The sequence below is a fragment of the Bufo bufo genome, chromosome 2 (genome assembly GCF_905171765.1).
Source record: "Bufo bufo chromosome 2, aBufBuf1.1, whole genome shotgun sequence".
NCBI classification, from domain to species: domain Eukaryota; kingdom Metazoa; phylum Chordata; class Amphibia; order Anura; family Bufonidae; genus Bufo; species Bufo bufo.
Genome location: NC_053390.1, coordinates 10,310,274 through 10,331,444, shown reverse-complemented (window position 1 = coordinate 10,331,444; position 21,171 = coordinate 10,310,274). Strand labels below are relative to the sequence as shown.

The window sequence follows — 21,171 nt, the reverse complement described above, 5'->3', positions numbered from 1 at the left end:
AGAGTAGGGGTACAATGCAGCATAGGGGGCACACTAAAGGGCAAGGGGTACAGCATAGCGGGCACAATACTGGGCAGGGGGCATACACAGTGCAGCATAGGGGGCACAGTGCATTATAGGGGGTACAGTATAAGGCAGGGGGCACACAAAGTGCAGCATAGGGGGCACAGTACAGGTCAGGAGCCACACACACAGTGAGGAATAGGAGGCACAGTGCATTATAGGGGGTACAGTATAAGGCAGGGGGCACACACAGTGCAGCATAGGGGGCACACACAGTGCAGCATAGGTGGTGCAGTACAGGGCAGGAGGCACACACAGTGCAGCATAGGGTAGGGGGCAGAATACAGCATGGGGTACACAGTACAGGGCAGGGGGGCAAAATACAGCATAGGGGGTATACACAGTGCAGCAGAGGGGTACAGTACAGGGCAGGGGGGCAGAATACAGCCAAAACATGCACCTAGAAATGCTCCATTCACATGTCCTACCTCAGGAGATGATAGTTCCTAGTGGGCTAAAGGACCTTGCATGATGTCAGGAGCACATGATCAGTCACATGAGTGGGCGGAGTCAGGCTCCGGGCTGTGCAGGAGATTGTGTGGAAATGACTGCCAGCATAACATTCGGGGCATTGGTCAAAACATCCGGGGCTGAAGCCCCGAATGTTTTGACCTAAAGATGCCCCTTCAGTGAATGATTCAGAGCACTAGATAAGCAGGAGATAAGGGAATTGAAGTTAGGTCACTCCACCGGCCTGGCCCCGCCCCCTCCACCGCCTGAGTCCGCCTCCTGAGTACTCCCTCTAGTTACTAGGACTCTAGGAGGCGGAGCCGGAGGAAATCTTTACTGCATGCACTGCGGCACTGGTGCCAGCCTGGCTCCGCCTCCGCTACGCCCCCGTTCCGGCCGCCCCCGTTCCGGCCCCCTCCACCGCCTACCTCATGTTCTCCGAATCTCCTTCCTTGTGCGTGCGGCAGACAGTGCGCCCGGCCCCCGGCCCGGGCCCGCCTGCTCCTACTACAGCTCCTCCTTCCTGTTCCTGTTGGCTTCCTTCCCCCCAGTCAGGCCCGAGCCGCGGACCGCCCGATCCCCGCCCACTACACTGGGCGGGCGGGCGGGCGGGCCTGCCTGTGTGTAGTGTATTAATAAAAAAAAAAAAAAAATGATGCGGTCCGGACGGGCCCCCAGTGGCGTAGGGCCCCATAGCCACTGCTATGGTTGCTATGGCGATCCCTACGCCACTGGTGCGATTCATTGCTTCAGTTTCTGGACTCTGGGCTAGCTGGTTATTGGATCTCGGTTGAGACTTGCTATAGGAGGTGCATAAATCACTGCGAAAGGTGATCATTCTATGGAAATGTATTGCTCGGAGTTTAGGAGGTGGGCTACGGATACTGAGTGGAACGATCCGTCTCTCCGTAGCCAGTTTTGTCAGGGGTTATCTGAGAGGCTGAAGGTCGCTTTGGTCTTTCATGAAACCCTAGTGTCTCTGGAGGCTGCTATGTCTCTTACTATACGCATTGATAGACGGTTGAGAGATCTGGGGGCCCTCATTCTCAGGACGTACTATCACTCTGACACTTTGGGTGAAGCTACTCCTGGGTTTATGTCTGGGGATGAACCCATGCAATAAGGGGTAGCCACCCCTGGATCCACTGGTAATAGGAAGGGAGTGTGTTTTTTCTGCAGAAAAAAGGGACATTCTATCAGTGTATGTCCAGACATTCAACGGAAAAAAAAAAAAAAGGACATTTAATTCTCATCTGACTCTTGGTGGGGTGAGAGGAGAGTCAGAAAATGTGTATTTGTCTTTTACTGGTAGTACCCAATTTCTCCTGACTGCTGAGGTGGCGCTACAGTCTAAAACTGTAGGGATTGAGATATTTATTGACAGTGGGGCCGGGGTGAACCTGATTGATGCTCAATTCGTCCGTATACACGGGTTGTCACTGAATGCATTCGAAAAAACATTCCAAAGCTATGGATTCTGCACCTCTTGCTCAGAAGTGTTTGTCTCTAAGTGGTGCATGATATCAGATTAAGAGTGGGTGACTTTCATCAAGAACTTATCTCGTGTTTTATGTTGGAAGGTCTACCTTCACTGGTCCTTCTGGGTTTACCGTGGCTTAGCAAGCACAATCCAACTATCGATTGGCAAGCTAGGCGGATTCTGGATTGGGGTGATTATTGCATTGACAATTGTCTTAATACATCTTTTTCTGTTGTAACTACCAAGGCTGTACCCTCTTTTATATCTGAGTTTGCCAACGTGTTTTCTGAGAGTGGATGCCAGGATTTACCTCCTCATCGGGAGTATGATTGCCCTATCAATCTTATTCCTGGAGCTAAATTGCCTAAATCTAGGTTGTGTAACCTTTCTGAACCTGAAAGACTGGCCATTTGAGAGTATATTGCCGAGAATTTGAGGAAAGGACACATAAGACCTTTCAAGTCTCGAGTGGCAGCAGGGTTCTTTTTTGTTAAAAAAAAAGGATGGAGGTCTTTGGCCATGTCTGGATTTCCATGAATTTAATCGGATTACTATCCGTGATCCTTACCCTCTTCCTTTGATTCCCGATTTGTTTAACCAGATTATTGGTGCCAAGGTGTTCTCCAAGTTCAAGTTGGATTTAAGGGGGGCATATAATCTGGTTAGGATCAAGGAAGGGAATGAATGGAAGACGGCTTTTAATACTCCTGAGGGGCACTTTGAGAACCTTGTCATGCCTTTCCGGTTGACCAATGCTGCGGCTTTACAACATTTTGTCACTGACATCTTTCATCACCTAGTGGAGAGGTTTGTAGTCGTGTATTTGGATGACATTCTGATTTCTTCTCCAGACATGGAAACACATCAGGATCATGTGAGAAAGGTGTTACAGATCCTAAAGGACAAAAAAAGTGTGTTTTTGCTGTACACGGGGTGCAGTTTTTGTGCTACCTGCTATCATCTTCAGGTTTTCGAATGGATCCTGAGAAAGTCCGTGCTGTATTGGACTGGGATCAACCCAAAAATCTGAAGGCTCTGATGCGGTTTTTAGGGTTCACCGAGTATTACCGAAAATGTATTCAGAATTATTCGACAATAGTAAAACCCTTAACGGACATGACTAAGAAAGGGACGGATGTCTCAGTGTGGTCTGATTTGGCGTTGCGGGCATTTTCTGCTATGAAAGAATGCTTTTCTTCTACCCCTATATTTGTCAAACATAATGGGGAGGGGACAACACAAGAAAACACACAGAAGGAAATAAACCAGAGTCTCGGCCTCAATGCTAAGGAAGAGGGATGGTGACCTCTCCCTGACTCCTGCCAGTATGAGTAGACCCTGAAGGTGGAAAAACTCATACACCGGTACCTAGGCCCTGGAGACCCTGGAACTCCCTAGGAACGGTGGCAGGGAATGAGACTACTGGTTCATTCCCAGGTGAAAGACCCAGCATCTCCCTGAGGCTTAGAAACACAACACACAAGTGTCACAACAAAATGCACAATGAAAGCAATTATCTATAATGAGGGAATGGAGAAGCCGGTTATCCACAGGAACAACACACCAGCTCAACAAACACCAAGCAGGAAATATCAACCGCATGGTAAGCAGAGTGAGAGTGAACTAAATAGAGCCTCAGTAATGACCACATGCAACACCTGACAAGGGGTGTAGTAATCACTAAACAACAAACTGCAAGGTGAGAACAGAGACTGTTAGATAGCCTCACGTGCTGCCAATCTCCCTGATCTTCTCACCTCTGTCATGGGAGAGGCCGTGACAATATTGGTGCAGCCGGATGTATCACAACCTTTCATTGTGGAAGTGGACGTGTCCGAGGTAGGGGTAAGAGCAGTTTTATCGCAGGGCCCGTCACCTGGTAAAAAGCAACTATGGTCATTTTTCTAGAAAAAACTCTCCCCCGCTGAGAGAAATTTCGATGTGGGTAACAATGAGTTACAGGCCATTAAATTGGCTTTTAAGGAATGGCGTCATTGGTTGGAGAGGGCGATTCATCCGATCACGGTGATTACTGATCTACTCAATTCTTCAGGAAAGACAGTTATTCTGGTGGTAGTTGATCTCTTTAGTAAAATGGTGCACTTTATAGCGTTGCCGGGCCTCCCTAATGCTAAAACACTTGCACAAGTATTTGTTAATAACATTGTGAAACTCCATGGCATTCCCTCTGACGTGGTCTCTGATTGTGGGACTCTGTTTCCAGATTCTGGAAGGCGTTATGTACTCGACTGGGGATACAAATGTTCTTTTCTTCGGCTTTTCACCCTCAGTCGAACGGACAGACATAGAAACATAGAATGTGGCGGCAGATAAGAACCATTTGGCCCATCTAGTCTGCCCAATATACTGAATACTATGAATAGCCCCTGGCCCTATCTTATATAAAGGAAGGCCTTATGCCTATCCCATGCACGCTTAAACTCCTTCACTGTATTTGCAGCTACCACTTCTGCAGGAAGGCTATTCCATGCATCCACTACTCTCTCAGTAAAGTAATACTTCCTGATATTACTGTTAAACCTTTGCCCCTCTAATTTAAAACTATGTCCTCTTGTAGCAGTTTTTCTTCTTTTAAATATTTTCTTCTTTTTTACCTTGTTGATTCCCTTTATGTATTAAACAGTTTCTATCATATCCCCTCTGTCTCGTCTTTCTTCCAAGCTATACATGTTAAGGTCCTTTAACCTTTCCTGGTAAGTTTTATCCTGCAGTAGTAGCTCTTCTTTGAACTCTCTCCAAAGTGCGGAGCGCACTAATCAGAATCTGGAGACCTACTTGAGATGTTTTGTATCTGAGAACAAGGAGGAGTGGTCGTTCTTTTTGTCTTTGGCAGTTTTCCATAAACAATCGTAGACAGGAGTCCACTGGCGAGTCGCTGTTTTTTTGGACATATGGGTTTCACCCGCAGTTTGGCACATTTTCTGGTTCTAATACTTCTGGTATCCCTGAGAAAGAAAGTTTTTTCATCATCATTGTCATCTATATGGTGGAAAATTAAAAATAACTTGCAGAATATGGGCAACAAGTATAAACGTGTGGCTGACAGGAAACGTATGAATAGTCAAGACCTAAGTGTGGGTGATTCTGTGTGGCTGTCTACAAGAAACATTAATTTGAAGGTACCGTCTTGGAAGTTGGGTCCAAGGTTTATTGGTCCATATAAGATCACGGCCATTATTAATCCTGAAGCTTTTTGTCTTGAACTTCCTCAGGCCATAAATCTTTGTTGAAGAGATATGTTGAACCTTTGGAGCCGTTTTCTTTGCCACCCGGTCCTGTCATGGTGGATGGTAGTTTGTAATTCCAGATCGCCAAGATAATTGACTCTCGAGTTCTCTATAGATCTCTTCAGTATCGTGTCCACTGGAAGGGTTATGGGCCAGAAGAGAGGATGTGAGTACCGGCATCCGCCGTGAATGCCAGTCATTTTGTGAAAGCTTTTCACAGGTCTCACCTGGATAAGGTCGGTCCTGGTTGCCTGGAGGTCACCCATAGAAGGAGGGGTACTGTCACGAACGTCGTGACAAGTGCCAGGAGATCAGGAAAACTGGCAACATGTGGTCTGATCTGACAAGTTCCTTGTGTATCAATTTGTGTCTATGTTGTTTTGGTAATGGCCACACCTCTTGCTTCAGGTGTGCTTGTGTGGTCAATTAGCCTTTCCTATTTATTCCTGCTTCTCCCTATTGGTGGTGCGGTTTATAGCTTCAGTTTCTGGACTCTGGGGTAGCTGGTTGTTTGATCTCGGTTGAGCTCCTGGCGCTTCCTTTGCTCCATTTGATATTAAGTGTCGTCTTCCCCTTTTGTATTTTGTTTGTTGCATTTCCCTGTCTTTTGTATCTAGGCCTAAGGGAAACTCCTGTTCATCTTTCTGGTGGAGGAACAGGTAATCTTAAGTCCTGGCACTATTACCAGGGTCCTACAGGTGGAGTTAGGGCCCTAGGTTCCGGTATATGAACTTTCCGATCATCAAGGTCTGTTCATACTGATAATAAAGAGTTAATCCACGGCACTCCAAAAGATTTCTGCAAAAGAAATCCTGCCTCTCTACTCTGCCATAAGACCCCGCTGAAGAAGGTCGTAATGACCGAAACGTCCGGGAATTTTTGTCTGATATGGCTTAATACTTATGATGTATAAATGAACTGCTCTGGATGTATACAAATGATAATCTGCAAACAAAGAATTAAATGTGAAAATGTATTTTGCACAAATTTTTGGGAGTGCCGTGGATTAACTCTTTATTGTCTAAACCACTCTCACAGGCACCCACACTGGATCCAAGGTGTGCAGAGTACATATTTATTTAATGTTTATACTGATAGTCAGGACTTGCATTAGGGTTTCTATAGGAGGTGACCTGCTCCTTTGCCCTAGTTTCCAGGCCTAGTTCCTGTCCCTGCTTCCCTCTTGTGCTCGGTGTGGAGTTTCCCACCAACACCGTACCATGATAGGAGTAGAGAAAATCAAGGCACATCAATAAATGAATAGCAAGATCATGGACCTGTAGAGGATCACGTGCTGCAGCTCAGGACCAGGTGTCTGTGCTATAGAAGGTAAATGGCTATTGCTGAGTGTCTGATATCTGGTACGTGTAGTCTGCCCCATTTCTGTGCTCTCCCTATGTCTAGCTTTATCACTCTTCCATATACAGTGGGGGAAATAATTATTTGACCCCTCACTGATTTTGTAAGTTTGTCCAATGACAAAGAAATGAAAAGTCTCAGAACAGTATCATTTCAATGGTAGGTTTATTGTAACAGTGGCAGATAGCACATCAAAAGGAAAATCGAAAAAATAACTTTAAATAAAAGATAGCAACTGATTTGCATTTCATTGAGTGAAATAAGTATTTGAACCCCTACCAACCATTAAGAGTTCTGGCTCCCACAGAGTGGTTAGACACTTCTACTCAATTAGTCACCCTCATTAAGGACACCTGTCTTAACTAGTCACCTGTATAAAAGACACCTGTCCACAGAATCAATCAATCAAGCAGACTCCAAACTCTCCAACATGGGAAAGACCAAAGAGCTGTCCAAGGATGTCAGAGACAAAATTGTAGACCTGCACAAGGCTGGAATGGGCTACAAAACCATTAGCAAGAAGCTGGGAGAGAAGGTGACAACTGTTGGTGCGATTGTTCGAAAATGGAAGGAGCACAAAATGACCATCAATCGACCTCGCTCTGGGGCTCCACGCAAGATCTCACCTCGTGGGGTGTCAATGGTTCTGAGAAAGGTGAAAAAGCATCCTAGAACTACACGGGAGGAGTTAGTTAATGACCTCAAATTAGCAGGGACCACAGTCACCAAGAAAACCATTGGAAACACATTACACCGCAATGGATTAAAATCCTGCAGGGCTCGCAAGGTCCCCCTGCTCAGGAAGGCACATGTGCAGGCCCGTCTGAAGTTTGCCAATGAACACCTGAATGATTCAGAGAGTGACTGGGAGAAGGTGCTGTGGTCTGATGAGACCAAAATAGAGCTCTTTGGCATTAACTCAACTCGCTGTGTTTGGAGGAAGAAAAATGCTGCCTATGACCCCCAAAACACCGTCCCCACCGTCAAGCATGGGGGTGGAAACATTTTGCTTTGGGGGTGTTTTTCTGCTAAGGGCACAGGACAACTTATTCGCATAAACGGGAAAATGGACGGAGCCATGTATCGTGAAATCCTGAGCGACAACCTCCTTCCCTCTGCCAGGAAACTGAAAATGGGTCGTGGATGGGTGTTCCAGCACGACAATGACCCAAAACATACAGCAAAGGCAACAAAGGAGTGGCTCAAGAAGAAGCACATTAAGGTCATGGAGTGGCCTAGTCAGTCTCCGGACCTTAATCCAATCGAAAACCTATGGAGGGAGCTCAAGCTCAGAGTTGCACAGAGACAGCCTCGAAACCTTAGGGATTTAGAGATGATCTGCAAAGAGGAGTGGACCAACATTCCTCCTAAAATGTGCACAAACTTGGTCATCAATTACAAGAAACGTTTGACCTCTGTGCTTGCAAACAAGGGTTTTTCCACCAAGTATTAAGTCTTTTTTTGTTAGAGGGTTCAAATACTTATTTCACTCAATGAAATGCAAATCAGTTGCTATCTTTTATTTAAAGTTATTTTTTCGATTTTCCTTTTGATGTGCTATCTGCCACTGTTACAATAAACCTACCATTGAAATGATACTGTTCTGAGACTTTTCATTTCTTTGTCATTGGACAAACTTACAAAATCAGTGAGGGGTCAAATAATTATTTCCCCCACTGTACATACAAACTTGGCTCAAATAAGAGTGTGTGTGTTCAGAACAAGGAAAGAAGAGAAAGCCTCTGTCTGAGTATTCTGTCCCCTCCAGACACGTCTGCCCCCTCCGAACCCCTCTATACCGTTTGGAACCCTCCATCTGCTCCAGGCTCCTCTGTTCCGCTCCAGACTTCTCTGCCCCCTCCAGAACTCTCTATCTCCTCCATGCTCCTCTGTTCCATCCCCCCAGGTTTCTCTGCCCACTCTGGACCCCTTTATACCATTTGGACCCTCTGTCTCCAGGCTCCTCTGTCTCCTCGACAGTTTTATGCCATTGGCTTATCTTCCTGACAACAAAATGATCAGTGTTATGAAGCAGATGTGGATCCACTGTGTCATTTGAACAGGTTTGGCTTGGGGCTAGTCCAAAGTGAGTTGGCTAATTGACCCCCTGATCGTCACCTTTTATCCGCTGTACTGGGATCTATACTCTGCTGCAGAGGGACCTTTAGGTTTGTGCCTCATGGAGTAGGCTTTGTTTTAGTTTTTTACTCCCTGCCTACTCAGAGATATACCTTTATTTTTCCGTTCACATAGCCATATGAAGGCTTATTTATTTGTGGGAAAAGTTGTAGTTTCTAATGCCACCATTTAATATTACATAGGTTATAGGGGGAAGCGGGAAAAAAATTCCAAATGGAATTGGAAAAGAAAACGCAATTCCGACAGTTGGGGTTGTCTTTTTTACAGCATTCACTATGTGGAAAAAACTGACTTGTGCTCTTCATTCTCCAGGTCAGTACAAATCTGACGATATGTATAGTTTTTCTTGCATTTTAATAAAAAAAATCGGAACGTTTGAAAAATAATTGTTTTCTTTTCGCCATATTCTCACCCCGAAAACTTTTTTATAGTCAAGTTTATGAAGATGTTTGGTGGCTCATTTTTTGCGGGACTATCTATAGTTTTTGATAATACTTTTGGGTGTGTGTATTACTTCTTGATCACTTTTTGTTCATTTTATATACGCCACTAAAGGCTTTTACACATATAACTGCAGCGCTGAACTGCAAATATATTTTTCTTTTTATACCTATATACGCCACTAAAGGCTTTTAAACATATAACTGCAGGGCTGAACGGCAAATATATTTTTCTTTAGCCATTAATACACGGCAAAAAGGGTTTCACAACATATAACTGCACCGAACAAGGGCAAATAAGACGTACTGTTAAAATGTTTCCTTGTAATAAACCCTGTTTATGGCTGTATCAAACAGCACTTGCACCCCAATAACAAGAACGGTTTGCTGGAATTACAGAGCTGTATAATGGCTATTTGGATCCCCAGTCAGTGCAGCAAGGTGTAATAGGATTGTTCCTATTACCCAGGCTGTAACTTCCCCTACCGAACCCTGTTCTACATAAACGCTGTGGAATGATTCCTCCCTATCCTTTCCCTACACCTTGTTTAATCTTTCCCTGTACTTTTACATCGCTTGATTAGCACAATGAGGTTTCTCCTAGCACTGTCCCTAGCGCCTGCTGACGTCTCTCCCTGCACTAAGTACACTGGAAAATGGCAGAATCCAAGATGGCTTAGGCTATTTATAGGGCTGTGACATCACAGGGCTGGCTGATGATTGGCTGCATGCATGGCATTATGGGTGATCCCGCCTTCCCAGACTTCCTTGCCCCATGTCTTCACATGTGCAGCAGCCATTTAAGGGAAAAATGCGATTCGCTACCACAAAGTGTGAGGAAATTCGGACTCTGTGCGAATCGAATAAAGCCTGAAATTCGGATCGAATTCCACCTCGTCAGCTTCAAATCACTCATCTATACTAATAATGGCTCTGAACTAGGTTGAAAGTCATTGGGCTCTTGGAGTCCCTTGAGAAGTCTCTTTCCTCAAACCCCAAAGACTTTAATGCTGCAGAAGATTGTGTCTGACTCACCTCACAGACTTGAGGAAACAGTCAGTGTAAGAGCAGACATGATAAGCAGGGTGGCACCAAATCAGAAACCCTTCTTAAAGAAGTAAGAAAGATCATGACCTGGACAGAAACCTGACTCATCTGTGTGCTGTACTTGGTTGAGGCTCCTTTAACATTGTTGCTGACCGACAGTCGAGGTCTACCCTTTCCAGGAGAATGGGCTCTGAATCCAGATATGTTCAAACAAATTGCTCAGTGGAATCAGGTTCAGTGTCAAGATGGAAACATTCCTTTCCCTTTATTAGGTGGCCTACATTTTACCTACAGTTTCTATGATAATTAGGGTATGGATGAAAATCAGGCTAGATCAGACGACAGTACAGCCATCATAATGTTCAGGCCAGAGAGGTCATGGCTCCCAACATGCAGATGAGTCAAGGTTGTTACTGAGACGTCCCCCAGTGTAGACTCTTGATATGTAAGGCACTCAACACTGCCAATATCTGGAAAGATAGGGCCAGATTTATCATTAGCTCAGGTCAGAATAATGGAGTGAAAAAGTCCCAAACGCTAAAACTGCGCACAAATTTGCAACTTTTTTCTGCTCTGCACTATGCTCGCCAGTTTTCTGAAAGTGGGCGTGTTTTCTTATGTAAATGAATCTCTAGACAGATTTACTATTGGGACTATTTAAAAAGTCGCAATTTCACTCCAGTGAGGACCATGCTTATCTTATGAGACTTTTTAATAGAACATGCGACTTTTTCAAAAAAACGTGCGACTTTTTCATAAAAACGTGCGACTTTTGTAAAGCTGCTTACTGACGAATAAACTGCTACCGTCAAACCACATTCATTACAGTCTTAAAGGGCCGATCATAAATCTGACTTGGCTAAAACTGACTTTAACAATATGTTAAAGTGGAGTGAGCTGTCAGAGTAATGATAAATCTGGCCCATAGAGTCTGACGGTTGCTAGCCTTGATTTCTATCTAGAGGCCTCTCTGATGTAGTCATGAAGATCCTACCACACTTTGGGCCTTAATCTACCAAAAGATCATTTTTCCTAACTCATTCAGTTGATTCAAGAGTATAACTTGGAGACTTCCCCTGCTGCAGTTTGTGTGTGTCTAGGACACTGAACTCTGTGAAGACCTGAAGAGGTTCAGTTTGACAGCCTAAAGTTGGACCAGCCTCTTTAACTATCTTGAAGCCTCTTTGATTAAATCATGAAGACCTTTGCCACACTCTGGTTTGTAATTCATAAAAAGTTCATTTTGATCCTATCTCATTCAAATGAGTCAAGGGTGTATCTGAAGACTTCCCCCAGTGCAAATTGTGTGTGTCTAGAACACTCAGCTCTGCCAGAACCTGTGGAGACTCAACAGTACAGCCACTATATCAACCTAATGGTCTCTAAGACATAGTCCTGAAGACCTTGTAGTAGCCAGGTCTCCACTTAGGCTTCCTACAAGGCAAATTCGGAAAAGGCCTTAGAGCAGTGTTTCCCAACCAGTGTGCCTCCAGCTGTTGCAAAACTACAACTCCCAGCATGCCTGGACAGCCTTTGGCTGTGCGGGCATGCTGGGAGTTGTAGTTTTGCAACAGCTGGAGGCACACTGGTTGGGAAGCACTGCCTTAGAGTATCAACCTAAAAAGTCTAAATGTTGCCTATTCGGCAAGTTTATCCTTGTCAAAATAGTCCTTGATGAAAAGGTTCCTGAAAGGTTTGCTCAGATCTAGCCTTCCATAGTCAGAATCTGTGTCAAAATAGGACTTGACCTTAATCCTAAAAGTTTTAAGATCATCTCCCTTTCAACCTCTGGAGAAAGGCCCACATAAATACCTAACCTAAAGAGGTTATTTCCATCTGGCCATGACATCTGCCATAAGAACAGGGAGATCCTAGTCTTGTCATCAGCAGATCTGTACTTCAGATTCCTTCTTACTCCAAAGGATTGTTCTTTGGTAACTATAATCAGGTCTCCTCCTTCCAGTGTCTGTTATGAGCTTTACTGTAATGTTGAATATCATCTACATTCCCTAAATCTTTCCAGATGTCCTGAGATCTATTTAGCCTGGAGTAAAGAGATCAGGAAGGTTGAGAATTTATTACTTTATTTCCAGAAGGAACAAAAAGCTCTCGCATGCGCCATAGCTGCCAGGTGCCTGCTGTTTCATACAGCAAACACCAGCAGCTAATGTCCGTGACTGGCGGTAACAATGATCTCAATGCTGTGGTCAAACATTAGGATCACGGGAGCCGGATGCATTGTGCGGCAGCCTCAGTCCTCCGTAATGAACTGAAGCTGCCGCATGTTAGCTCCTATGAAGCCCTTGCCTGTGGCAGAGCTTCATAGGAATACATTGTAACTCTCATACACTCCAATGTTGGTGTATGAGAGAATCAATCTGATGATTGCCTTTTTATAGATCCCTATGGGGACTATAAAATAATGTAAAAAAAAAAAAAAAAAGAAGTTTAAAAATGAAAATTAAAAAATCACCTCCTTTCTCCAAAATGTAAATAAAAAAATGGAAACTATAAAAAAAAATACACATTATGGGTATCGCCGCGTGCGAACGCACCCATACTTTTAAACTAAAATATTTTTAAGATATGACAAAAGCGCTCATACAGCTATGTAAATGTAAAAATAAAAAAGTCCTGGAAAGGCAGGGAGTAAAAAACTAAAATGCAAAAAACCCTCCAGGGTTGAAAGGGTTAACTGTAAGGTTTAAAATATAAGTCATGAACAGAATATATGTCTTTCCTAAACAGGATTTATCAGATGTTTTATAGAAGCCGTTATGTGACATCAATTAAGCTTTTCTATCCAAATATACAACCTGAAATGAAAACAATGTCTATGACCCAGTGATATATTGTTTCCTTATATTGTGGCTATATGGCTTCTCTCTTGTGTGACTTCACTAATGACCCCTAATTATGGCTTTAGAAGCAAAAACATTTTTCTCATTCTGAATGTAGCTTCTCTCCTGTGTGATTCCTCTTATGTTTTATAAGATTTGATTTCTCTGTAAAACATTTCCCACATTCTGAACATAAATACGGCTTCTCTCCTGTGTGGCGTCTTTCATGTATAACAAGATATGATTTCTGTGTGAAACATTTCCCACATTCTGAACATGAATACGGCTTCTCTCCTGTGTGGCGTCTTTCATGTATAACAAGATCTGTTTTCTGTGTAAAATATTTCCCACATTCTGAACATGAATATGGCTTCTCTCCTGTGTGACGTCTCTCATGTATAACAAGATTTGATTTCTGTGTGAAACATTTCCCACATTCTGAACATGAATATGGCTTCTCTCCTGTGTGACATCTCTCATGTATAACAAGATATGATTTATGTGTAAAACATTTCCCACATTCTGAACATGAATACATTTTCTCTCCTTTGTGACGTCTTCGATGTGTAGAAAGTCCTGAGCTGTTTGTGGATTCTTTACCACAATGAAACCTTTTAATCCTTTTCTGACTTGTACTTGCGGTAACAATCTGTGATTGGTCAGGAGAAGGTTCCTCATAATTAGGAGGATTATATGACTGATCTGTACTGTGAAGTCCTGGATGTACATTAACCACTTAAGGACCACAGGTTTATACCCCCCTAAAGACCAGGCCCTTTTTTACAAATCGGCACTACACTACTTTCACCGTTTATTGCTCGGTCATGCAACTTACCACCCAAATGAATTTTACCTCCTTTTCTTCTCACTAATAGAGCTTTCATTTGGTGGTATTTCATTGCTGCTGACATTTTTACTTTTTTTGTTATTAATCGAAATTTAACGATTTTTTTGCAAAAAAATGACATTTTTCACTTTCAGTTGTAAAATTTTGCAAAAAAAAACGAGATCCATATAGAAATTTTGCTCTAAATTTATAGTTCTACATGTCTTTGATAAAAAAAAATGTTTGGGTAAAAAAAAAATGGTTTGGGTAAAAGTTATAGCGTTTACAAACTATGGTACAAAAATGTGAATTTCCGCTTTTTGAAGCAGCTCTGACTTTCTGAGCACCTGTCATGTTTCCTGAGGTTCTACAATGGCCAGACAGTACAAACACCCCACAAATGACCCCATTTCGGAAAGTACACACCCTAAGGTATTCGCTGATGGGCATAGTGAGTTCATAGAACTTTTTATTTTTTGTCACAAGTTAGCGGAAAATGATGATTTTTTTTTATTTTATTTTTTTTCCTACAAAGTCTCATATTCCACTAACTTGTGACAAAAAATAAAAACTTCTATGAACTCACTATGCCCATCACGAAATACCTTGGGGTCTCTTCTTTCCAAAATGGGGTCACTTGTGGGGTAGTTATACTGCCCTGGCATTCTAGGGGCCCAAATGTGTGGTAAGGAGTTTGAAATCAAATTCTGTAAAAAATGACGAGTGAAATCCGAAAGGTGCTTTTGGAATGTGGGCCCCTTTGCCCACCTAGGCTGCAAAAAAGTGTCACACATCTGGTATCTACGTACTCAGGAGAAGTTGAGGAATGTGTTTTGGGGTGTCATTTTACATATACCCATGCTGGGTGAGATAAATATCTTGGTCAAATGCCAACTTTGTATAAAAAAATGGGAAAAGTTGTCTTTTGCCAAGATATTTCTCTCACCCAGCATGGGTATATGTAAAAGGACACCCCAAAACACATTCCCCACCTTCTCCTGAGTACGGCAATACCAGATGTGTGACACTTTTTTGCAGCCTAGGTGGGCAAAGGGGCCCATATTCCAAAGAGCACCTTTCGGATTTCACAGGTCATTTTTTACAGAATTTGATTTCAAACTCCTTACCACACATTCGGGCCCCTAGAATGCCAGGGCAGTATAACTACCCCACAAGTGACCCCATTTTGGAAAGAAGACACCTCAAGGTATTCCGTGAGGGGCATGGCAAGTTCCTAGAATTTTTTATTTTTTGTCACAAGTTAGTGGAAAATGATGATTTTATTATTATTTTTTTTTTTTCATACAAAGTCTCATATTCCACTAACTTGTGACAAAAAATAAAAACTTCCATGAACTCACTATGCCCATCAGCGAATACCTTGGGGTCTCTTCTTTCCAAAATGGGGTCACTTGTGGGGTAGTTATACTGCCCTGGCATTCTAGGGGCCCGAATGTGTGGTAAGGAGTTTGAAATCAAATTCTGTAAAAAATGACCTGTGAAATCCGAAAGGTGCTCTTTGGAATATGGGCCCCTTTGCCCACCTAGGCTGCAAAAAAGTGTCACACATCTGGTATCTCTGTATTCAGGAGAAGTTGAGGAATGTGTTTTGGGGTGTCTTTTTACATATACCCATGCTGGGTGAGATAAATATCTTGGTCAAATGCCAACTTTGTATAAAAAAATGGGAAAAGTTGTCTTTTGCCAAGATATTTCTCTCACCCAGCAGGGGTATATGTAAAATGACACCCCAAAACACATTCCCCACCTTCTCCTGAGTACGGGGATACCAGATGTGTGACACTTTTTTGCAGCCTAGGTGGGCAAAGGGGCCCATATTCCAAAGAGCACCTTTCGGATTTCACAGGTCATTTTTTACAGAATTTGATTTCAAACTCCTTACCACACATTTGGGCCCCTAGAATGCCAGGGCAGTATAACTACCCCACAAGTGACCCCATTTTGGAAAGAAGAGACCCCAAGGTATTCGCTGATGGGCATAGTGAGTTCATGGAAGTTTTTATTTTTTGTCACAAGTTAGTGGAATATGAGACTTTGTATGAAAAAAAAAAAAAAAAAAAATCATCATTTTCCACTAACTTGTGACAAAAAATAAAAAATTCTAGGAACTTGCCATGCCCCTCACGGAATACCTTGGGGTGTCTTCTTTCCAAAATGGGGTCACTTGTGGGGTAGTTATACTGCCCTGGCATTTTCCAGGGGCCCTAATGTGTGGTAAGTAGGTAAATGACCTGTGAAATCCTAAAGGTGCTCTTTGGAATATGGGCCCCTTTGCCCACCTAGGCTGCAAAAAAGTGTCACACATGTGGTATCGCCGTATTCAGGAGAAGTTGGGGAATGTGTTTTGGGGTGTCATTTTACATATACCCTTGCTGGGTGAGAGAAATATCTTGGCAAAAGACAACTTTTACCATTTTTTTATACAAAGTTGGCATTTGACCAAGATATTTCTCTCACCCAGCATGGGTATATGTAAAATGACACCCCAAAACACATTCCCCAACTTCTCCTGAGTACGGCGATACCAGATGTGTGACACTTTATTGCAGCCTAGATGCGCAAAGGTGCCCAAATTCCTTTTAGGAGGGCATTTTTAGACATTTGGATACCAGACTTCTTCTCACGCTTTGGGGCCCCTAGAATGCCAGGGCAGTATAAATACCCCACATGTGACCCCATTTTGGAAAGAAGACACCCCAAGGTATTCAATGAGGGGCATGGCGAGTTCATAGAAATTTTTTTTTTTTGGCACAAGTTAGCGGAAATTGATATTTTTAATTTTTTTCTCACAAAGTCTCCCGTTCCGCTAACTTGGGACAAAAATTTCAATCTTTCATGGACTCAATATGCCCCTCACGGAATACCTGGGGTGTCTTCTTTCCGAAATGGGGTCACATGTGGGGTATTTATACTGCCCTGGCATTCTAGGGGCCCTAAAGCGTGAGAAGAAGTCTGGAATATAAATGTCTAAAAAAATTTACGCATTTGGTTTCCGTGAGGGGTATAGTGAGTTCATGTGAGATTTTATTTTTTGACACAAGTTAGTGGAATATGAGACTTTGTAAGAAAAAAAAAAAAAAAATTTCCGCTAACTTGGGCCAAAAAAATGTCTGAATGGAGCCTTACAGAGGGGTGATCAATGACAGGGGGGTGATCAATGACAGGGGGGGTGATCAATGACAGGGGGGGTGATCAATGACAGGGGGGGTGATCAATGACAGGGGGGTGATCAGGGAGTCTATATGGGGTGATAACCACAGTCATTGATCACGCCCCTGTAAGGCTTCATTCAGACGTCTGGATGCGTTTTGCGGATCCGATCCATCTATCAGTGCATCCGTAAAAATCATGCGGACATCTGAATGGAGCTTTACAGGGGGGTAATCAATGACAGGGGGGTGATCAGGGAGTCTATATGGGGTGATCACCACAGTCATTGATCATGCCCCTGTAAGGCTTCATTCAGACGTCCGGATGCGTTTTGCGGATCCGATCCATCTATCAGTGGATCCGTAAAAATCATGCGGACGTCTGAATGGAGCTTTACAGGGGGGTAATCAATGACAGGGGGGTGATCAGGGAGTCTATATGGGGTGATCACCACAGTCATTGATCACGCCCCTGTAAGGCTTCATTCAGACGTCCGGATGCGTTTTGCGGATCTGATCCATCTATTAGTGGATCCGTAAAAATCATGCGGACGTCTGAATGGAGCTTTACAGGGGGGTGATCAATGACAGGGGGGTGATCAATGACAGGGGGGTGATCAGGGAGTCTATATGGGGTGATCAGGGGCTAATAAGGGGTTAATAAGTGACGGGGGGGGTGGTGTAGTGTAGTGTAGTGGTGCTTGGTGGGACTTTACTGAGCTACCTGTGTCCTCTGGTGGTCGATCCAAACAAAGGGGACCACCAGAGGACCAGGTAGCAGGTATATTAGACGCTGTTATCAAAACAGCGTCTAATATACCTGTTAGGGGTTAAAAAAAACACATCTCCTGCCTGCCAGCGAACGATCGCCGCTGGCAGGCTGGAGATCAACTCTCTTACCTTCCGTTCCTGTGAGCGCGCGCGCCTGTGTGCGCGCGTTCACAGGAAATCTCGGCTCACGCGAGATGACGCCTATTGGCGTTAGCGTAGCCTGGGGGAGCCGCCGCAATGACGCCTTTCGGCGTTACAGTTGCGGGAAGTGGTTAAGGGTAATGAGGTTTTCTCCTGAAGAGCGCTGCAGGATATCTTCATCTAGTGGTAACATGACATTTTCATATTTCTTACTGAGATTTTCTGTTAAGATACAAATAAAAAAGTTTTTTTTCTGCAAACTATAGAGAAGACAAACTTATAACATTCCAATTAGGCTGGAAGTTGATCCAGCAGGAAGGAGAAGTGTTCATTCATTTGGAATCCATTCCTGACTTTGGCCAAAAAAACTGCACTTGTGATCCCAGCCTTACAAAGCTTCTATAACTTCCTGACAAAGTCCAGGATTCTGGTTTACACCAGGTCAGGACTTTTATTACATACAGTAAATAATGACTTAACACAACTAAAAAGTTTGAAAAGCCTCACCATGTCTGGAAACAATGGCGCATCGGAAGCCCCGCCCCTGCAGAACCTGCCTGTTGTTTCTATATGTGGAACCTTAAAATCCCTCCTTTTTGGACAGATTATAAGAGCAGCACAGATCAGTCACTGGTTATCTACCAGCAAGTTCACACAGAGCAGATCAGCTGCAGACATTTCTGTGACTGTCCCGCTGCCCTGAATGTGGCTTGTAATAATCCATGCACCTGCTGCAGAAACAACCAATATATGGAAATGTCTACAATAAATGTGCCCTGTGTGAACACGCTCTAATGCAGCTGGAACATTCTGGGACATGCAATTACTGCTAGAAGTCACACGTTCAGTCTGAAGGGGATGAGCAGATAATCGCTGAAGTGATGGACAACGTGATCACATTTAGCAATTTAAAGCCGATGCCAGACAAGAATTTTACTACAAATTGTTTCACATTTTATTGGGACACCAACGACTTAGGCGACTTTCACACTGGCTTTTTGGCTTCCATTTGTGAGATCCGTCATGGGCTCTCAGCAGCGGTCCAAAATGGATTGGTTTTGATCTAATGCATTCTGAATGGAAAAGGATCCGCTATAAGAGGCTGGTGCTCCTCCATTACATGTCACTGCACACACGTGTATACACTGCACATGACGGCTCTTACCCTGTGATATAAGAGGCTGGTGCTCCTCCATTACATGTCACTGCACACACGTGTACACACTGCACATGACGGCTCTTACCCTGTGATATAAGAGGCTGGTGCTCCTCCATTACATGTCACTGCACACACGTGTATACACTGCACATGACGGCTCTTACCTTGTGATATAAGAGGCTGGTGCTCCTCCATTACATGTCACTGCACACACGTGTATACACTGCACATGACGGCTCTTACCCTGTGATATAAGAGGCTGGAGCTCCTCCATTACATGTCACTGCACACACGTGTATACACTGCACATGACGGCTCTTACCCTGTGATATAAGAGGCTGGTGCTCCTCCATTACATGTCACTGCACACACGTGTACACACTGCACATGACGGCTCTTACCCTGTGATATAAGAGGCTGGTGCTCCTCCATTACATGTCACTGCACACACGTGTATACACTGCACATGACGGCTCTTACCTTGTGATATAAGAGGCTGGTGCTCCTCCATTACATGTCACTGCACACACGTGTATACACTGCACATGACGGCTCTTACCCTGTGATATAAGAGGCTGGTGCTCCTCCATTACATGTCACTGCACACACGTGTATACACTGCACATGACGGATCTTACCTTGTGATATAAGAGGCTGGTGCTCCTCCATTACATGTCACTGCACACACGTGTATACACTGCACATGACGGCTCTTACCCTGTGATATAAGAGGCTGGAGCTCCTCCATTACATGTCACTGCACACACGTGTATACACTGCACATGACGGCTCTTACCCTGTGATATAAGAGGCTGGTGCTCCTCCATTACATGTCACTGCACACACGTGTACACACTGCACATGACGGCTCTTACCCTGTGATATAAGAGGCTGGTGCTCCTCCATTACATGTCACTGCACACACGTGTATACACTGCACATGACGGCTCTTACCTTGTGATATAAGAGGCTGGTGCTCCTCCATTACATGTCACTGCACACACGTGTATACACTGCACATGATGGCTCTTACCCTGTGATATAAGAGGCTGGTGCTCCTCCATTACATGTCACTGCACACACGTGTATACACTGCACATGACGGCTCTTACCCTGTGATATAAGAGGCTGGTGCTCCTCCATTACATGTCACTGCACACACGTGTATACACTGCACATGACGGCTCTTACCTTGTGATATAAGAGGCTGGTGCTCCTCCATTACATGTCACTGCACACACGTGTATACACTGCACATGATGGCTCTTACCCTGTGATATAAGAGGCTGGTGCTCCTCCATTACATGTCACTGCACACACGTGTATACACTGCACATGACGGCTCTTACCTTGTGATATAAGAGGCTGGTGCTCCTCCATTACATGTCACTGCACACACGTGTACACACTGCACATGACGGCTCTTACCCTGTGATATAAGAGGCTGGTGCTCCTCCATTACATGTCACTGCACACACGTGTATACACTGCACATGACGGGTCTTACCCTGTGATATAAGAGGCTGGTCCTCCTCCATTACATGTCACTGCACACACGTGTATACACTGCACATGACGGCTCTTACCCTGTGATATAAGAAGCTGGTGCTCCTCCATTACATGTCACTGCACACACGTGTATACACTGCACATGACGGCTCTTACCTTGTGATATAAGAGGCTGGTGCTCCTCCATTACATGTCACTGCACACACGTGTATACACTGCACATGATGGCTCTTACCCTGTGATATAAGAGGCTGGTGCTCCTCCATTACATGTCACTGCACACACGTGTACACACTGCACATGACGGCTCTTACCCTGTGATATAAGAGGCTGGTGCTCCTCCATTACATGTCACTGCACACACGTGTATACACTGCACATGACGGCTCTTACCTTGTGATATAAGAGGCTGGTGCTCCTCCATTACATGTCACTGCACACACGTGTATACACTGCACATGACGGCTCTTACCCTGTGATATAAGAGGCTGGAGCTCCTCCATTACATGTCACTGCACACACGTGTACA

General features: G+C 44.1%; 1 protein-coding gene across 1 annotated transcript in view; it reads right to left on the bottom strand.

The window, feature by feature from the left end:
• Positions 1-13,169: 13,169 nt before the first annotated feature.
• LOC120991969 overlaps positions 13,170-21,171 on the bottom strand; it is a 562,088-nt gene continuing 554,086 nt past the window's right edge. The window contains 1 exon segment of the mRNA XM_040420728.1: positions 13,170-13,588. Within this exon segment, the coding sequence (XP_040276662.1) occupies positions 13,170-13,588 (419 nt within the window).